This window comes from Bidens hawaiensis, unplaced genomic scaffold, assembly GCF_021521415.1.
Source record: "Bidens hawaiensis isolate Kalapana, Puna unplaced genomic scaffold, B.hawaiensis_p1.1 tig00043662_1, whole genome shotgun sequence".
NCBI lineage: Eukaryota > Viridiplantae > Streptophyta > Magnoliopsida > Asterales > Asteraceae > Bidens > Bidens hawaiensis.
In genome coordinates, this window is record NW_027497750.1 from 133,099 (window position 1) to 153,175 (window position 20,077).

The 20,077-nt window shown below is 32.4% G+C and overlaps 2 protein-coding genes and 2 pseudogenes across 2 annotated transcripts in view; 3 read left to right on the plus strand and 1 right to left on the minus strand.

Moving 5' to 3' along the window:
• LOC143594464 (auxin response factor 2A-like) overlaps positions 1-4,356 on the plus strand; it is a 30,116-nt gene extending 25,760 nt beyond the window's left edge. Inside the window, exons 2-6 of the mRNA XM_077073777.1 lie at positions 3,047-3,162; positions 3,681-3,776; positions 3,888-3,938; positions 4,016-4,168; positions 4,234-4,356. Of these exons, the coding sequence (XP_076929892.1) occupies positions 3,047-3,162; positions 3,681-3,776; positions 3,888-3,938; positions 4,016-4,168; positions 4,234-4,356 (539 nt within the window). The remainder of the gene's footprint in view (positions 1-3,046; positions 3,163-3,680; positions 3,777-3,887; positions 3,939-4,015; positions 4,169-4,233) is intronic.
• On the plus strand, positions 2,631-5,616 carry LOC143594465 (auxin response factor 23-like). The gene is made up of 9 exons (XM_077073778.1): positions 2,631-3,162; positions 3,681-3,776; positions 3,888-3,938; positions 4,016-4,318; positions 4,454-4,550; positions 4,663-4,824; positions 4,904-5,102; positions 5,267-5,408; positions 5,519-5,616. The coding sequence occupies exons 5-9, from the start codon at positions 4,498-4,500 to the stop codon at positions 5,614-5,616; spliced, it is 654 nt and encodes a 217-aa protein (XP_076929893.1). The 5' UTR covers positions 2,631-3,162; positions 3,681-3,776; positions 3,888-3,938; positions 4,016-4,318; positions 4,454-4,497.
• Positions 5,617-7,999: 2,383 nt separating this feature from the next.
• On the minus strand, positions 8,000-9,093 carry LOC143594466 (BTB/POZ and MATH domain-containing protein 1 pseudogene; annotated as a pseudogene).
• Positions 9,094-9,626: 533 nt separating this feature from the next.
• Positions 9,627-16,819, plus strand: LOC143594467 (uncharacterized; annotated as a pseudogene).
• The last annotated feature ends 3,258 nt before the right edge of the window (positions 16,820-20,077 follow it).

Sequence of the window (20,077 nt, forward strand, 5' to 3'; positions counted from 1 at the left end):
ACAACTAAGCTGTCAATTTATTCATGGTGTTATACATCTGGGCCTCAAATTACACGTGTTCTGCAGTTGGGCGTTTATTTACATATGGTGTTTTACACTTTACACATGGCGTTTTACAACAGGGAATTTACGTATGGTGTTTTACCTGAGTGCCAATTTACACATGCTGTTCTACAACTGCACACTAAACGTGATTTTATGCCTAGAATGTTTTTTTACCCATTTACCATTACCCCCGTGACACGTGTCACACCCTGGTTTTTTTCCTAGCCTAAAATCCACCCTGTGATAAAATTGAGAATTAGAATTTCTTTAATAAGAGTATGATATTGCTTTATATTTAAAAAAAGAGGGTATTTTTTGAAAGTATAATGCACAAAATTAAGAACCACTAAATATTTGAAAAACCATGATTTCATTTTGCCATGGTAATTTCGTTATTAACACGAAAGCACTCACCAGCTAATAAATGTATTCAATGCTGATAACATATTAACACATCAATACACTATAGTATATACATAGTGTATTCACAGGGATTTTAATATTGTAGTCACCATTGTTTACTTGTACTCATGGGTGAATACACCATATCCGATTAAATACATGCTTCATATTAGTTATGAGATAATAACATAATGTATTATCGTTAATATATGTATATACTCTGGTATATACTTGTATTAACTGGACGTGTAATAAACTAACACCGTGTACCATCCTTTGTTCCTATCGGCTAGTGCCTCAAATTGTGCATTTCGTTTCCAAAAGGATACATGCTTTACACCATTAGTTTAGAATCTTTGTTCACGTTTTCACAAAATTCCTCATCATATTACTCTAAATCTAAAATTAAGAGTATTTTTTTTTTCAACTTTGTCTTTATATCAATAACCCCATTATATATAAATGAAAATAGAAAAACTAAATCATTTATTTTGTGATGCATGTTCTTGCAAAAAACTGTGTTTTTCTTAAACCCTCTCTAATGCTCACATTTGTGTGTTTAAAGGGTTTCTGATGTAATGACGAAGTTAAAAGATGTTATAAGTTTTGGATTTGAGTAATATGAATTTGGTAAACATGTGAATAAAAGTTTTTAAACTAATACTGTGAAGCATGTATCATTTTAGAAATGAAAAGCGTGATTTGAGCACTATCTAATGGTTGCTTCCTAGCCTTTTTAGCCTAACTCCACCTTCTGATAAAATTGAGAATACATAAACTCGTTACAGAAGTATAATAATGCTCTCTGTTTTAAAGAAAAGGTTATTTAGAGGAAAGTATAATGCATAGAAATAAGAACTACTAAAAATTCGAAAAACCACTTGAAAATTGAGAACCACTACATGAATATTTCATTACGCCATGGCTATTTCGTAATTAACGTGAAAACACATGTTTTTCATTAGTGTATTCACCATTTCACCTGTCAATAAAAGTATTCAATGTTAAGTAATATTTTTAATAGAGTATCAGCAATAAATACAGCTTCTAATAGCCTATTTACACGTGAATACACTATGGTATATATGTGGTGTATTCACGGGTGAATACACTAGTGATTTAAGTAATATACCCGTGTTTAATTGTACTCACATGTGAATACACTACATCCAATGAATACATGCTTTAAGTTAATTATGAAAATTCTAACATAGTGTATTACCGTGAATATATGTATTTAGTCTGTTATGTACTTGAGTTTACTGAATAGCACATGTTTTTACATCAATTAAGAAAATAATGTCGCGTAATATAAATATATAATATATCGTTGATGGTGCCTCAAATTACGCTTTTCATTTCCAAAATGATACATGCTTTATACCATTAGTTTAAAACCTTTTTTACATTTTACAAAATCGCACATCATATTACTCTAATCTAAAATTAATAAGAGCATTTTTAACTTTGTCTTTATATCAATAATTTCATTATATATTTAACAAATGAAAATTGAAAAAGTAAATCATTTATTTTATGTTTCATGTTCTCGCAAAAAACTGTGTTTTGCCTTGAACCCTCCCATATACACACGCACATATATGCGTGTGTAAAAGAGGTATGGATGTAATGTTAAAGTTAAAAGATGTTATCAACCTTTTGGATTTGAGTAATTGAATGTGGTAAATATGTGATTTTATACTAATGTGTAAAGCATGATCATTTTGGAAATCTAGTCCGTGATTTGAGGCACTATCTGCCTGGAACCCTCCCCTACATAATAACTTAACTTCATTGTAAAGAGTTGGCTATATAAGGCGTATAGTGGTAGAAAAGGGGAATAGCAAGTGTTTGTTTTAGTCTACCAGTTCATATTATTAGTGCTTTTCATTTTCCTAAGATCAGAAAGAAAGATGGGTTCTTCAAGTCAAAACATAGGTGAATCGTTTTTTCTTATCGACATTTTTTTGATTATCTTATATTCATTTTGCTAATATCTTGATATGGTGTAGTGTATTTTTGGGGCTTAGATTAAATTTGTTGGTTTGATGCTTTTAGGAGACACATTGGTCCTTTGTGTTTTTGTTTGATTAGTTTTGTTCTTGTTATGGTTCTAGGTTTTAAGATCTCAAGAATCTTTTTTTTTTTTTTAATTGATCTGATGAAAAATTTTATTCAGATTGTTTACATATTTCTATAAACATCTGTAACCAAAAAGGACATTTCTATGAAAATCTGTAACCAGTTTTGATCCAAAAAGGACATTTTAATTCATAATGAATTGAGTTCTCAAAGTGAATTTGTTGAAGTAATCGGGGTGTTCATACATTTAATGTGTCTGAAGTTAAATCCATGTTTTTATTAATGCGTAACTCTGAAGCCATGTATATTGATCCCGAAATAACTATGAAATATCTTCTTTTTATGATAATAATTTTTGTTTCCGTTATCTTTTTCTCACACCATAAACACAGAAATTAATAGTCTTGGATTTTTCCCGTCTACAACCACAACTTTATTAAAATTTTATTATCATCTTATTTTCTTCTCTCCTAATAAACACAGAAATAAATAATTCATTTGCTATTTTCGGTTTTAGTTTTAGTTGATGCTGATCTTTATGAGCAACTATGGCATGAATGTGCTGGCCTTTCTGTTAAAATTCCTCAGAAAGGTGACCGGGTATTCTACTTCCCGCAGGGTCACATCGAGCAGGTTTGTTTTTATTTGTTCATCTGCATGGTAGTTAAATTGATTAATTAATCTTATTGTTCGGTAACATTTAATACACTTTAATATATTAAAATAACTCCATAATTTTTTCATTTTTTAATTTTTATTTTTGTTTATTTGTTTGTTTAACTAATTTGAAATAATTATTGAAATTGTTACAATAACTTTTTTGTTAATGTTTGTAATTTTTTTTATTAGTATAGTTCTATAAGGAGTTACAGGTTTTTCTTGGAAAAGAAAACTCGAATACATCTTTAACACTTATTATAGTAGACGGTTATGTTATATTATCTATCATATGCTAATCTTTTTGACTCGTCCCATTTTTTTTACCTGGCTCAGTTTTAATGTAGTTTTCTGAATCTGCCACTGATATGTAGTTGTGTACATGTTTTACTAGTTGGTTAAAAAAATTAATTATTACTTACGGATTTTAATTTCTCTGAAACTTGATTTTAAATTTCTTATTGACTAAGCTTGTTGTCATTATAACCTGCTAGGTGAATGCATTTGTTGAGGACAGGGATGATCCAACTCTGCTAACGTATGGGTTACCGACGAAAGTTCTTTTCAAGGTTGTTGATGTTACGTTAAAGGTATGCTTTGACTTTGACCAATGCATTGTATTTGACTTTTGTTTAACTTTTAGGTGCTTTAATCTTGTATATCTTTGGCAGTCTTCTTATTTTCAGTTGTATTTTTTGCAGGCAAACCCTGATACCGATGAGGTGTTTGCTAAGTTTGTCTTGCTTCAAATTGTAAGGGCGTTTATTTTTTATTTGTTAGTTTTATATTGTCGGATTGATTATCTAATACTGTATGGATTATTTTCTAGAGGGAAGGTGAAGGGGTATCAGGATGCGTTAGAAGTGTTCCTGTAAAAAATCCTTCGAATTGTTTCCGAAAGATTGTTACTGCTTCAGACACAAGTGGACTTGGGGGATGCGGCTTACCCAAAGCGGATGTTGCAAAAGCATTTCCACTTTTGGTATCTCACGTTTCCTTACTTTAACTATTACAAGTCATATGTTTTAACTAATGTAATCTGTGCAGGATGCGAGTCAGGAGCGTGCATCCCAACGTTTGCTGGCGAAGGATCTACACGGGGCAAGATGGGCATTCGAACATGTTTTTCGTGGTACTGCCTGCCTTTTTGATATTATAAAGTTTCATTAGAATGAAAAGCGTTTTTTGTGTAATGCTACTAAATTTTGTGGTTTTTTTTAAGTAATAAGAGATGGTTCGGGACTTTTGACATCAAACGTAAATGCAGGCAATCCAAAGAGGCACTTGTTAGTGACAGGTTGGAAGGAGTTTATGAGGGGGAAAAAGCTTAAAGCAGGCGACACTTGCATCTTCATGAAAGGACTGTAAGCATATATTCTTTCTTTCTTTCTTTCTTTCTTTCTTTCTTTCATTTCCTTGTGTTTTTATAAAAAGAATAGTTTTTGTTATTACAAACTGTTTATTTTGTTGTGACAGACACCAGGGTGAATTTTACATAGGCGTTAAACGAGCGGTGCCGGTTAGTATACAGACAGAGTTTACAGATTTATCCGGATTAAATATGCGACGTGGCGTTCTACTTGAAGCCTCTGTGGCCATGACGACAGGATGCAACTTCACTGTACTTTACCATCCTAGGTAATTAATTACCTTCTTTGCTTTTTAAGTGAAATGCAAGTATTATTATTAAATCTGTATGTGGATTTACTGCTTGCAGGATGTGCACTTCTCCTTTTATGGTTCCTTACAATATTGTCATGGAAGCACTTGAAATGAATTATGTGCCCGGGATGCGTTGTGAAATGCTTTGTAATGGAGATGACCCTGAACACATTATCAGATTTTCAGGGACCATAACTTCAAGGGGAGACAGTGATCCTGTCAAGTGGCCAAGTTCTGACTGGAGATGTCTTGAGGTAATTCATTGTTTTAATAAACATGTTTCTTCAATTGTTGAGGGTCCATTCATAGTTTTTTTTATTTTATCTTTATATGATTTTCTAAGAGTTCTTAAAAGAAGTATCTTTGTGATAGAACATGATAAATGCTGTATGTAATCTTAATTTTTAAAATCTTGCAGGTTAAATGGGATGCCTTATCATCCAGTGATGTGCTTCCTTCCAGAGTTTCCCCGTGGGAGATCCGACCTCTCGGTTTATATGCTAACCGGTCAATGCCATTTGAGCCTGTCATTTGCAACATTCCGTTTTTAAGAACCAATGGTTAGCATATCTGTTTTGGTTTGTCATGAATATTAAAATAGTTTTTTATTATAAAACCAACTTTCATTTTCTGTTTTATACAATACTCTGATAAAAAAAAATTGTGACAGGCAATTATCAATCGGGTGGCTTGCAAAGTCAAGGGTTGACTCTCGACATTGGTAGTTCCTCGCACCCAAATGATGAAAATATGGATGATATCGATTAAAGGTATTTCTACTCTACTTATTGTATAATCCATCAACCTAGCCTGTTTTATTTTATTTTTTCTCCCCGAACCCATTATCTGAAATGTCCATTTTATGTGTTAGGCGGGCGGGCTGGCATTGGAGCCAAGATAAGGTTGTGTTTTGAACAATGGTGGTCGGAGGAAGAGAAGATTGCCAAGAATCTTTTATGGAGGAGGTATTATTATATTACATGTCGAAGGCGTCTTTTGTAGTTGTTGCATAGTATCTATCAGGGTTGCCAATTTAAGTCAGAGTGGGAAGCATGGAATGTACTGGCGAATGATATGGGTGTCTCTCTCTATATTCTTGTTATTCAAATGATATTTTAGTGCTGCATCTATTTAAGTTGTAACAAATTCTTTTAAAACAACATATAATTAGTTTTCTGCATGTAGCAGTGAACCTCTTTTCTTTATGGTTTGTTTGTATTAAAATGTCGTTTTATAAAATATTGTACTCATAAATGGCCAAATTATGAAAATCGATGAGATTTTTCTAATATTTGTAAGAGGATTTGATAAATTGGAAAATGATCAGTTTCAAAATAATATTAAGAAGTGCTAATGAGTTAGGGGCTGTTTGGCAAGGGCTGAACCGTTAAGTGCTGAACCAATAAGAGGTCTGAATGATTAAGAGCTTCTGAACCAGTAAGTGCTGAATCAGTAAAGGGTTGTTTGTTTGGACATCTGAATGATCGTGCAGAATGACTGTTTTACCCCTCTAAACTATTTCGTGTTGAGTGTAATATATCTGTCTATTCATAGCTGCTAATAACTTTACCAAGTGTCCAAAACTTTCAATATAACCAACCAAAATACATGCATCTTAAAACAAACTTTTTTTATAACCAGCCAATGTTAACTAGTTTTATACCCGTTCGATGGACAGGAAGTTATAATGCCATAAGCCACCGCCGACACATCACCACCATAACAATTGTCATATTTATATCAAAAGTATATAATAGTTATAATAGTGATGATACTAACAATAGTAGAATAACTATATATTTATAGTTATAAGAGTAATAAAAATGATAATGCCAATAATAAAATTAAAAAATAAATGAAATAGATGTTTATAAATCACAAGAAGCATTGTCATTTATTATGTTACAGTCACACAAACACACTTGAAAACAATATTCCATCAAATGATTCAACCATTACTCCATTAGTGCACCACCAAGTTCACAAACTTCTTTTAACACCCTTAACAGCAGTGAATAACACAATTACCATTCCAGCCACTAGATTTTGCATAAGCAGGCCATTTATCATTTTCATCAGCCATTGAAGTCATGTTAGCAAGCATGAAGTAAAAATTAATTATGTTGATAACAAAATAAATAAGATCTCTTAAATGATTTATAAATGAGGGTCTTTTGATTATAACACATACTTTTTGAGGCATTTTAGCAAAAAAATCCTTGGCATAAGCAGAAAGATGGTCTGGCATGAGCTTTTGTCGTCCCTATATGAAAGAAAGCAGCAACCTTAAGGGAAAATGTATAATTACTTACAAGAAACCAACAAAATTACTTACAAGAAACCAGCAAGATATACAAAATATGTATTTGTTCACTTACAAGTTATGGTCAGTCAACTTCAGGAGCCATCCAATACGGGTACCCTTCACTGACTTGGCACCAGTCATTCATTGTAGCCTACATAGCCGTTAAAAATACATTCTATCGACTACAAAGCTGTTAAAAAACTACTAGATTTTTAGGCAAATAAATGGTTTTCGGCTCATCGGTTCTGTACAAACTAAAGCCCCTAACCGGTCCCTAACCTATGGTTTGTATTGGTTAGAAATCGGTTTCTCAATAACCTGTTTTCAGTGTCATATCAGTTTCGGTTGATAACCGGTTATGATTATTGTGACAGATAAGTGCAAAAAGAACTCAGTTATTAACCGAAACGACCCAACACTCAAACCGGTTATTGAGAAATCAATTTCAAACCGATACCGAACAATAGGTTAGGGAGTGGTTAGAGGATTTAATTGGTGGAATCGGTTAACCATAAATCAGTTATTTACTCAGGTGAAAAACCTGTTAACTTCTTAACGTTGGGGGGAAAATATAGTCATTTTTAACAGCTATATAACCGTTGGAATGTACTTTTTGGACGGCTTTACCCCCCATGTGTTAATATAAATAAAAGAACTTTGAGATTATTTATCATATCTGTTATATTCTGGCATCAAGATCATATTAGTATTTAATATTTTAAAATATATATTTTACTTGTACTTAATACATATTATAGAGAGAAACAAAGTATTCCAGAGCAACTGCAAAACAGAATTCATTTACCTCCTGAGATTTTCAGGCAAAGCAACAAATTTAAGACACGCTTATTTATATTGGAGACAATGGTGTTGCACAGCCAATGCAAATGTTGTTGCAACCGTATTGATAGCAACGTCTTCACAAAGATTAGATTCACATAACATCAAAAGCCGCTCTAAACTGTACCAATCAGCAGCTGCAAGCATATGTTGATACATTAATGTTGAAGCCCATTTTGTATTCAGGCCCATTAACTCTTCCACACCAGGCAGTTTGTCCCAATACATAAAATGAAGCAATTCCAGAAAGGAAAACAAATTTGTAAAATAGTTAAAAAACCAAAATTTGTCTGTGTCAAGGCCAATAACAAGTTTGAAAAAATCTGTCCGTTTAGCTTTAATAGAGCAAACGATCGAACACAAACAATTAAGAAACGTGTTCGTGTCCATTTGTTAATTAGTATATAAACAAAAGGTTCATAAACGTAACAAACATAAACGAACAAACATAACTGATCATAGAGAACACGGATAAACGAACATTACTAATCTAACACCAATTAGAAGTAAAAGTGAACATCAATTTGGTGGACCAAAAAAATTAATTCAACCAGAATTCAACAGGCGACATTTTGATTTCATAAAATTATACTAAACTGTAATGGGCCTAAAATTTTGTAATGAATATATGAACGAACTTATACAAACGTAAACGAAGAACATAAACAATTTTAAATGAAAGAATCAACATAAACGAATTTAAATGAACACAGAAATGAGACACGTTTTCATGTTCAACAAAAAGTTTTGTTACGTTTGTTTATTAATTGCACGAATATAAATGAACTTGCTATCGTGCGGTTCACCGAACGTTCGGTCGTTAATCCTATCAATTTTGGCAATAATCTATTTCAGTGTTATAACTTTCATAAAACAGTTCATATATTTAAACAAACCTTAAAAACATGGGCTTCAATGTCTTCAACTATAATAGATTTAACATTTTGATCTTTCATTGGGCCAAAAATTTGAGCCCTAAAAACAGGTGACCAGGCAGCAAGAACCAATTTATGAGCATCAAATGTTTCTCCATTAACTTCAAAAGAAACATCAGTCCACTTTCCAGAAGCTGCCCAAAATGCGAGAATATAAGCATCCATCTGATTACAATTGAGATATCGATTGTTAAAGATCCATTAATTTACAAACAAAATGATAAAAAAACATCCATCAATTTGCAAACAGATCGATAAAAAATACTATGAATCTATCCTTTTGGTAAATATTTATTTACACTCGCACAAACTAAAAAAATTGCAAGCATAGTTGATAAACAAGAAAATCAAACCTGTCATCTAAACCCCATAAATTCACATAAAAATATAACTAAATAAAAAATTACATTTATAAAAAACCAATCTTTAATCAATTTATTCAAAACTGGGACAACCCCAGATGATTAAACAAGAAACTAAACCCAACCCAACCCTAGAGAATCAAAATCGATTAAACTGAATCAATTAAATTAAAACAATAAAAAAGTGGATTAAAAGGAAATCAGAAATCGAGTATTGAATCAATTGAGGATGGAATAGAAATCAAGTGAATCAGAAATAGAAATTGTAGCAACGGATGGAGCAGAAATAGATGTATGGTCAGGGGTTTGGCGACGGTGTAGAGTTGAAGATTGGTGATGAAGAATGAGAGGGGATATGGTGTGGAGGTGAAGGGTATATTTGTCTCTGAATGATTCAGAGGTTTAATTTTAATCAACCAAACACATGCACATGCACATGCACATACACATATGCACATGCACATGCACATGCACATGCACATGCACATGCACATGCACATACACATACACATACACATACACTCCGTGCTTGTTTGTTTTATCCAGGTGGTGGTCAACAAGTGGTGGTGGTTTGAAAGTGTTGAGTTTAGCAAAGTGGATGCACACTTGCTTCCAACTCTACTTCTCAAAATGTTGCCAAATCTGCACATTTGATATTTTAGTTGAGGCACTTGTGTACAACACTCCTAATGATCATGTCACTCGTGACATACGCCAAGGGATTGCCAAATTCGGTGATTTACGCTTTAAGCTTTTCGATTCACCCGGCTTAGAGTTCATCTGCTTCACTTCTTGCTAGGACTGCACAAATGTTTTGAGAATGTGTCATTTTTCACTCTTTCTTGTTGATGCAAGGTTAGTTTATTTTCATAAGCTGATTTTTGTTCACATGCACTTTTTTTTGGCATACCAACTATGTGAATTTGCTAACTGTTTTGAATCCTTTTTTTTTATATCTTCATGTGAGACTAAGGCTTTTTAGATTCACTGCATTTCATGCTAATTGCTATTATCAATCTAACAGGGTCGTGTTGGCGGGTCCAACCCAACACAAACTCTAAAGTTTGACACAAACCTGAACATGACCCATACCCAAAAATTGTCGTGAACCCAAACATGACATGCCCCCGAAAGGTTTTTTTTTTAGTTTTTATTGTTTTCACATATTAATACTTTTTATATACATTAGTATCATGAAAATAATACAAATTATCTATTACATTACTAAAAATCTAATGTCAATTTTTGTTTCAGTTTTAGATTTTGGCATAAGATACCCAACCAAATTAAATTATTACATAAAACACAATAAAAAAGGGGTTACACGGGCCAACCCAGCAACATGACTCGTTTAGCAGAAATTCACACCCCTATTTACTACTAGCTAAGCATGTCTAGCGTTTTGATTTACCTTTGATGTTTAGATGTTGTAGCGAGCACCACTTTCAAGTTTTTTTTTGGTTTGCGGCTCAACCTTACCCAATGTGTACCAAAATTTTCATGTTTTTACTAGCTAGTGAACCCTCTGATACACCTACCTTGACATCTCTAGTTTTTTCTTCTATTCTGTATGATCTTTCTTCAATTAAAATTAAAAAAAAAAAAGTGGAAAATGGAAATGCTTTTATGGTTCAGTCAAGCAAAATAACAGTTCACAAGTGGAAATCTCAGTTAATGTATTTCTGTAAAGACAAAAGGTATAACAACAATAAATCTTAACATTGTTATCACCAAAAAATCTACATGTTTTAAAAATTCCCTTTGGTTATCGAGTGTAAATTGACGCTCCATGCAAAGTAATAATTTGTTGATCATGCATGTAAAGGATGATGACCAAAAAAGGAAACACAAAGGGTTGAAGGGTTTAGGTCGAAATTCACCTAAAAAGAATTCTAATCATACAATCTTTTACATTGCTTTATGCAAAATATTAGTTTGGTATTTGTAATAACTAATAATAATTTGTTTGTACGTGTGATGTAGAAATGGGTTGCAACCCATGGATTTGGATGTTGGAAAGTGGCTAAGAAAACATGCCCCGCGACTCAAGATTATTATGGTAATGAATAAAGCTGAATCACTTGATGACGGTTTCGGGTCGGTTATTTCGGCTGCTAGTGAGGCCCGTACATTAGGGTTTGGTGATCCCGTTGCTGTCTCCGCTGAAACTGGTTTAGAGATGAATGATTTGTATGATGTTCTTAGACCATTGCTTGATCAACATATGCTAGTTCATACTGTAGATGGTAAGATTATTTTTTCTTTTGTTATCCTTATCTTAGGTAACTAAAATTTAGGTCCCTTAACTTTGGACTGCTCCACTTCTACTCTTATTTTGTTGATAATTTTTAGGCGTGTAAACGAACCGAACGAACACAAACGGAGCATGTTCATGTTCATTTGTTTTACTCTAAACGAACAGACGTAAAAACACAACGATTAAATGAATATGATTTTCTTGTTTGTGCTTGTTCGTTAAAAGAATGAACCTGTTCGTGTTCGTTTATGTTCGTGCATTTAACTCTAACCGAACAAATGATTAAACACGAACAATTATACGAATATGTTTTTTTTTTTGTGTTTGTTCGTTAAGAAAATGAATGTGCTCGTGTTCGTTTATGGCTGTTCGTTTAACTCTCACCGAACAAAAGATAGAACACGGACAGTTAAATGAACATGGTTTTTTTTTGTTTGTGTTCGTTTGTTAAGAAAATGTCCATTCGTTTAACTCTAACCGAACAGTTGAACAGGAACACTTAAATGAAAATGGTTCTTCTATTCATGTCCGTTTGTTAAGAAAATGCACGTGTTCGTGTCTGTTTATGTTCGTTTGGTTCTAACCAAACAAACACGAACAAAAGAAAAAAACATGTTTTTTCTATTCGTGTTCGTTCGTTAATAAAATGAACATTTTCGTGTTTGTTTTTGTTTAAGTTCATGATTGAGCAATAACAATTAAATGAACATTTGTTTAGGTTCGTTTGCTAAGAAAATGAAAGTGTTCGTGTTCGTTTGTTTAACTCTAAACGAACAAACGATTGAGCACAAACATTTAAATGGGAATTTTTTTCGTTCGTTAAGAAAATGAACGTGTTCGTTTTATGTTCACGATATAAATGAATGGTTCACAAACGTAAACAAAATATTGTACTGAACGTAGATAAACAAAAATAAGTGAGATAAAATTAATTAAAAGTAAATGTGAACATTGTGTCAGACCTAAAAAGTTAATAAAACTATACAAAATTGTAACGGGCCTATAAATTTAAATTAATATCTTTACAAACATAAACGAACGAACTTGCTAGATCACTTGGTTGAGGCAGATGCCTCTTAGAGGGAAGGTCTCAAGTTCAACCTGGGTAAGGGAGTAGTTTAGAATTATTGGTGTAAAGTAGAGTAGGGGTAACATTTAAAAAAAAATACAAAATAAACGAAGATTCACGAACATAAATGAACAAATGAGACATGTGTTCATGTTTGTTCGTTTAAATAAATGAATAAAAACTTCCGTTCATCTTCGTTTGTTTATTAGTTAAACAAACATAAAAGAAATTCCCACTGAAACAGCTCACGTACAGTTCACTGAACATTGGTTGGTTTACAAGCCTAATAGTTTTCACTTATTTTACTTATTTGTTGCTATTTCGCATCTTCGAAACTGCTGATGAAACTAATGAAGAATGTGAGTCTTGTGTGGAAGAAGAGTCAAAGCTACCACTCCAGTTAGCATTTGTGGGCCGACCCAATGTAGGAAAGTCAACCTTGTTGAATGCGATTCTGCAGAACGTTCGTGTTTTGGTGGGCCCAGAGGCGGGCTTAACAAGAGATTCGGTTAGAGTTGAGTTTGAATTTGAAGGAAGAACGATATACATGGTAATTCAAATTTCTAAATTTTAAAAGTTATCATCATATTATCTTAATCGTTGATTAGTTTTGCTTTATTCTATTCATTCAAGTTATTCTACAAAGGGTAATAAAAATGAGAAGTGTGAGAAGCCATAAATAATTGACATGTATCAAGTGAGGACCAAAGGAAAAAAGGTATAAAGGTAATTGTACACATTTTCTCTCCCCACATACAAGACACATGTTAATACCCACATCATTTTAGAATGTTTATAACTTTTTCGTATAATATTTTTTTTTTTAAAAAAATTCATCATAATAACAAGCGTTTTTTAATCTTTAATATGAATATGATTTTTGTTATATAAAATTTAAAACAAAAATCACGTCATTGTGTCTTTTTCGCTTATCATTGTGTCTTTTTTCGTCATTGTGTCTTTTCGCACACCATTGTGTCTTTTCGCTTATCATTGTGTCTTTTCGCTTATTATTGTGTCTTTTCACACACCATTGTGTCTTTTCTCTTATCATTGTGTCTTTTTCGTCATTGTGTCTTTACGCACACCATTGTGTATTTTCGCTTATAAGTGTCTTTTTTCGCACGCCATTGTGTCTTTTCACACACTATTGTGTTTTTTTCGCTTATCATTGTGTCTTTTTTCGTCATTGTGTCTTTTCGCACACCATTGTGTCTTTTCGCTTATCATTGTGTCTTTTTTCGTTATTGTGTCTTTTCGCACACCATTGTGTCTTTTCGCTTATAATTGTGTCTTTTTTCTTATTATTGTGTCTTTTTTCGTCATTGTGTCTTTTCGCACACCATTGTGTCTTTTCGCTTATCATTGTGTCTTTTTTCTTCATTGTGTCTTTTCGCACACCATTGTGTCTTTTCGCTTATCATTGTGTCTTTTCGCACACCATTGTGTCTTTTTCCGCCATTGTGTCTTTTCGCACACCATTGTGTCTTTTTTCCGCCATTAATACATGTTACACAATAACTTGAAACGTAAAACACAATGGTGAATACGTATAATATAATGACCTAAAACGTAAGACACAATGGCGAATATGTATAACACAATGGCCTAAAATGTAACACACAATGGTGAATATATATAACACAATGACTTGAAATGTAAAACACAATGGAAACAACATATTACACAATGACACAATGGACAACAAAAAAACACAATTACAAAACCCATTAATTTTTTTTTATTTTTATATAACAATATGATACTCATATTAAAGATAAAAAAACGCTTATTATTATGGTGAATTTTTTTTAAAAAAATAATGTCGTATGAAAGAGTTATGGACATTTTAAAATGATGGGGGAATTCGCATGTGCCTTGCATGTGGAGAGAGAAAGTCAACAAATATGGGTTATTACCTTCATGCCCTTTTCATCAATTTTTATCTATTAAATTAATCTCAGCCTTTCAAATCTAAGATCAATGGACTGGATTCCTTCTCACCCTTCTCATTTTTGTTGTACTTTGTATTTTAACTTTACCCACTTATATAAAGGCAAATACTAAAAACCAACATACTTTCTGTTTTCACTCATAAAAATCTCTTTTAAGAATATTTTGCACATAAAAATCAACATGCTTTCTGTGTTTTTTTTGTTATCATAAAAGTCCCTCAACATCTTTTAATTATGATTTGATGTAATCATGAAAACATTGTTTGACACATTACATTATAATAGCAATAAAAATCATTTGCTTACAACTTTCTAAGGGCGCGTTCGCTTCACGGGCTTTTTTTAAAGGATTTGGAATTGGAATAGGAATTGGAATTGGAATGGAATGGAATATTTGAGAATCCCTATCACGTGTTTGGTTGGTTAATATGTATTGGAATTGGAATCTTCTTCATTCTTGGTTTTTTTTTTAAGAACGAGGGCAAAGGCGGAAACGTTTTAGTTTTTTTACATTTTTCGTTTTTGATTTATATTTTGAGTTATGATTTTTTTATTAATTTTTTTGAATTTTTTTGGAGGGGTTTTATTGTTAATAAGAAAATCCTTAACAATCCTTTCAAATTGGTGGGATTTTAAAATCCCATGAAATGTGGGATTTGATGGGATTTAGTTTCCATTCTTTCATTTAATGAAACGAACATATCAATTCATGTGATTTAAAATCCCATTCCTTAGAATTCCTTACAAATCCTTGAAACGAACATGCTCTAACAGTTTAAATTTCTACAAATCATTTTATATTCTTGTAGTTGTTCATTTTATTTTGAGTTACGCATCCACGTGGATGTATTTTTTTTATATTGTTTTTGAAAGATTATCTTTTATTATCAACTTATTGAAATGAAAAACAAGAAAAAACGAACAATGAATCCTAGCCACATGATCAACTTTTAACATCAACACATCTCAATTCTTTCCTCACGTAGCATTAAAAAGTTAATAAAAGCTAACAATTTTGTTCAAGAGTAATATGTAGAGGAACTTTAATTATGTGTAAAAAGTTGTTAATGGACTTTTGCAAGGAAAAAAAAACATAAATTATGCTGGTTGCTTTTTATATAATCTAAATTTGGTTGATTTTTAGGTGGACACAGCAGGTTGGATGCAAAGAAGAAAGTCAGAAAAAGGTGCATCGTCTTTGAGCATTGTACAATCTAGAAAAACCTGATGAGGGCTCACGTTGTTGCTTTAGTCCTTGATGGTCATGAGGTTGGTCAAAACATGCTCTATGGATAAGACATCAACGTACTATATGAAAGCTCTAATGCGCTTAATTTATGGGTGAAAATTAACTAGGTTTCAAAAGTTTGACACATGATGAGGTAGCGATAGCAAGGCGAGCAGTAGAAGAAGGACGGGGCTTGGTTGTGATTGTGAATAAAATGTATCTTTTAGAAGAAAAGTTATATGATAGGGTTGTTAAAGCTGTACGTTCCTGAAGAAATTCAAATGATCATTCCTCAGGTTTGTTTGTAGTGCATGTGTATGTGCATGTTATCTTTCTTTCTTTCATGGTGTTAACAAACATGCATGCATTATTGTTGACAGGTGACAGGGATACGGTTGTGTTTGTTTCAGCACTAGAAGGGAAAGGTAGAATAGATTGTAATGCAGAACGTCATTGAGACATACATACCAAAAGTGGTGTTTTAAGGTTATCAACTGCTCGCCTTAACCGTTGGCTACGCAAGGTTAGTTACTGTTCACACCTATTATTATTCCAATTATTGTAGTAGTAATGTTAATAATATAAGATGATGTAAGAATATAAATACCCATTTGGCTAATTATATTATATGAGAAACACCACCAAAATTGATAATCTTTTATATAAATATAACAGGTTTGAAAGAAAGAAAGGGTCTGAGCTGACTTGTTTCAGGTAATGAGCAGGCATTCTTGGAACGATCTGGCAGCACAGGCGAAAGTGAAGTATTTTACTCAAGTGAAAGCCCGACCACCCACTTTTGTTGCCTTTGTTAGTGGAAAGACGAGACTTTCAGACACAGACTTGAGGTTCTTAACAAGGTCTTTGAAGGAGGACAAATTTGATATGGGTGGGATCCCTGTTCGTATATTGCAACGAGCGCTTGTGAAAAATAATAGCAGTGGTAGTAGCAAGAACACAAAGTATGGTGCAGGGAAAGTGGCATCTGATAAGAGGATACTCACAGTAGACATGACTTAAATACGCTGTTACGAGTGTTGTTCGACACTAGTAGAAATGAATGTCAAAGATAGGTTGTGCCATCGATTTAATGTTTGCTTTATGGTTCATGGCCGTTTAACATTTGTTTTTTCTTTATTATTAAAATTAAAAGTCTGGGTGGAATGAATTTTGTTATGATTTTCAAGCAATGGCGTGTTTGGTCTCCTTCACTTTCACTTCACATAAACTATAAGTTTTACCTACTACAAAATAGTTTGATTGAATGTTAACTTCAGTTTTATTGCTTTCTCTTACAATTACAAGCTCTGAATGAGAATTTTATTATTATTGTGCTGGACTGGACTTTTTAATCAATCCTATGGGTTATTTGTTTGTTTGGATTCAAGATTTTGTTAGAAATCTTTTAACAAAATCATCAGGAATATTAGGAATTTGAATTTCCTGGTTGCTAATATGTCATTCGTTTTTTAATGAAGTATGGCATTTATTCATAAATAAGTATAGGGGGTGTTTGGGTGAGCTTTTAAAACTTGCTTATTTACTATTTGTTTGTTGAAAAGCAAAAAGTGTTTAGTAAAGCAAATCAAAAAGCTTCAAAATGGAGCTTTTCAAAAAGCAAATAAGCATAAAAGCAATTTAAAAAACTCCTTCAAACACCCCCATAGTCTGTTTGTGGGAAATAGGATTTGCTTATTTATGTTGTAATGAGTTCAATTGGAGTTCGTTTAAGTCAGTACCCTCCGGTTTCCTACTTTTTTGCATATACATCCATGTGTATCATATATTAGATACATATGCATGGTTCTGATCGTCCAGTCTTAGTATAGAGAATTGCTAGAATTGCATATATAATGAAAGAATGATGCTTAATAAAACTTGGAAACGTGACAATTATATCTGCATATAAATGTCAACTTTAACTTTGATGATGGAAGTTGTTCACACTTTGCGATTAAGGTAAATAGAAAAAACATATAGGTTAATATTGGAAATTAAGATTGTTACTTAGATGAATACAATAAACAAGATCATTCATTCTTTGAGATAGAAAGTTGCAGGTGCATGTCAGTAGTTAATATTTCTAGAATAAAGAACGAATCGAACATGTTTTAAACATATGGCTGATGGGCATATATGTTTCCGGCTGGTAGGATCATCAGGCCTAACCCGATCCTAGACTGGCTTTCCTCTATCCAACCGTGATCATGTTATTTTACTATTTTCTTTATGACTGTATGAACAAAGTCTGTTTCATTTTGTATCTTTGTCATACTTACAATTATAATTATAATTATAATTTCTGGCTCTCAAATCGCACAGGGAAGAAATTATAATTATAATTTCTGGATCACAATACTGTACGTTGTTGCTGTTTTTCATAATTTTGTACCCCTAGAGTGATTGATATCTGGATTCTGGGTTGGACCAGATGTTGATGGTGGTTGGGGTTTTGTTGAAGCTACTCTACTCTACTACTGTAAACCAAATGTTTGATTCTTAATTTGAAAAAAAGAGAATTATACCAGGCTAATTAATCAATGTTTTTGATAAGACACTGTTGGCTAATATAATATAATATAATATAATATAATATAATATAATATAACTAGTTTGATCTTCCCGTGTTACAGGGGTTAATTTAAGTTTTTGTTTTTAATCGTTTTTCTAATTATGATGATTTATTGTACTTGTTTAACGTGGTTTTGTTTTAATTTAATACATATATATTAGTTTGTTATTATATTTTTTAACGTCCGGGTATTTTCATTTGAGATGTGTAGGTTTTTTAGATTTTTAACGAACAAACATAATTTTTTTCCCGAAAACTCAACAATTTTGTCCCAAACATCATGGTAACTTTGTATCAGACCTTTAGGAACCTTTTTCTAGTAAAGGCCTTAATTATTGAGGTTGTCGGAACCTTAGAATCATCGTCAGAATCAGTTGATGGTGCTTAAGTATGGTGGTTGGTTGGCGGTGGGTCAATTGGTGGTGGTGGTGGTGGTGGCGGAGTTCAGGTGGTGTTTTCCGGCAAAAAATATTGGCTTTCCCGGCCAAAAACGTTTTTCCGGCGACTTGAATTTATTGGTAAACACTTTCATCATCAAACCCTAATTTAATTTATCTCCTTTACATGTTCTCCGTTGTTGGTCTATCATCTCCATCGCCGGTTAACTTCTGATACTACTCACAATCGTCAACTATATCAACGTCCCCTTTTTTATTAGACAATATTTGTGTTCATGTTTGTTCATTTAAAAAAGGAAAATTGGTTTTTATTAGTCCTAACTATCGTCTTTTGGTCATTGCCGGTCCCAACTAACGAATAGGCTGTTGACGGTCCAAACTTTTAACGTATTTGTTCCTAACAATCCGCGACATTATGGAAGAGTTTCACAAATAAATGAGATGTTATAACTCATTTAAAGACTATATGGGTTTGGTAAGACTCATACCCTTAATTTCGAGTCAAATGCATGAGAAGCCTTCATTTAGAAATCAAGCAATCTGGTGGCTCTAGAGAATTGGGGGGGGGGGGGGAACAACCTAAGAACGACACGTAGGATTTCATAGAACGACACGTAGGATTTCATAGTAGGCAATTATATAAATAGTTAAATTAGATATAATAAATATAATATAACTAGTTTTAGAGCCTGTGAAACACACGGATTATCTAAATTATAAAATTACAAGTAAATAAAATAATTACGTAATGTATATGAAAAATTGTATTACATCTATACTTATATCTATACTATGTGTAAATAAATTAATTTTACTTATACCACAAAATGATTTTTTTAATGAACTTAATAAAAAAATTCACGTGTAAAAACGTACCCGATAACGCTTCTTTTATTAAAACTTTCATTGTCAGTATCATATGCGTATAATTGAAAGAATTCAGGAAGAATGCTTCTCATACAATAGTCATACAATATTAGTTTTGACCACTCAACCTAAATACTGAAGGAGTGCTACATTTATTGATATATTAATCAATTTACAACCCATAGTAGAAAAGAATAACATTATATTATAACGACGAATTTTCTTCAAGAACTATGTTTTTCTAAGCTAAACCATAATTTTTTTTTGATAAGTTTGACAACATAAAAAATAGCATGTTAACCCATTCAAGTTTGTGAATATTTTGCTTCATTTAAGCATAGGTTTGCATGACATGTTTCCCATACAACGTTATGATCACCATTGAAAGAAAAGTTAATGCTGACGCAAATATTTCAAATTTGATACAAGTTATAAGCACTG

What these genes read in the sequence shown, in the direction of transcription:
- LOC143594465 (XM_077073778.1), top strand. Translation starts at nt 4,498, where the DNA reads ATGAGGGGGAAAAAGCTTAAAGCAGGCGACACTTGCATCTTCATGAAA. An exon ending in ACTGTACTTTACCATCCTAG is followed by an intron (nt 4,825 to 4,903) that starts GTAATTAATTAC and finishes TACTGCTTGCAG; the next exon opens with GATGTGCACTTCTCCTTTTA. An exon ending in TCCGTTTTTAAGAACCAATG is followed by an intron (nt 5,409 to 5,518) that starts GTTAGCATATCT and finishes AAATTGTGACAG; the next exon opens with GCAATTATCAATCGGGTGGC.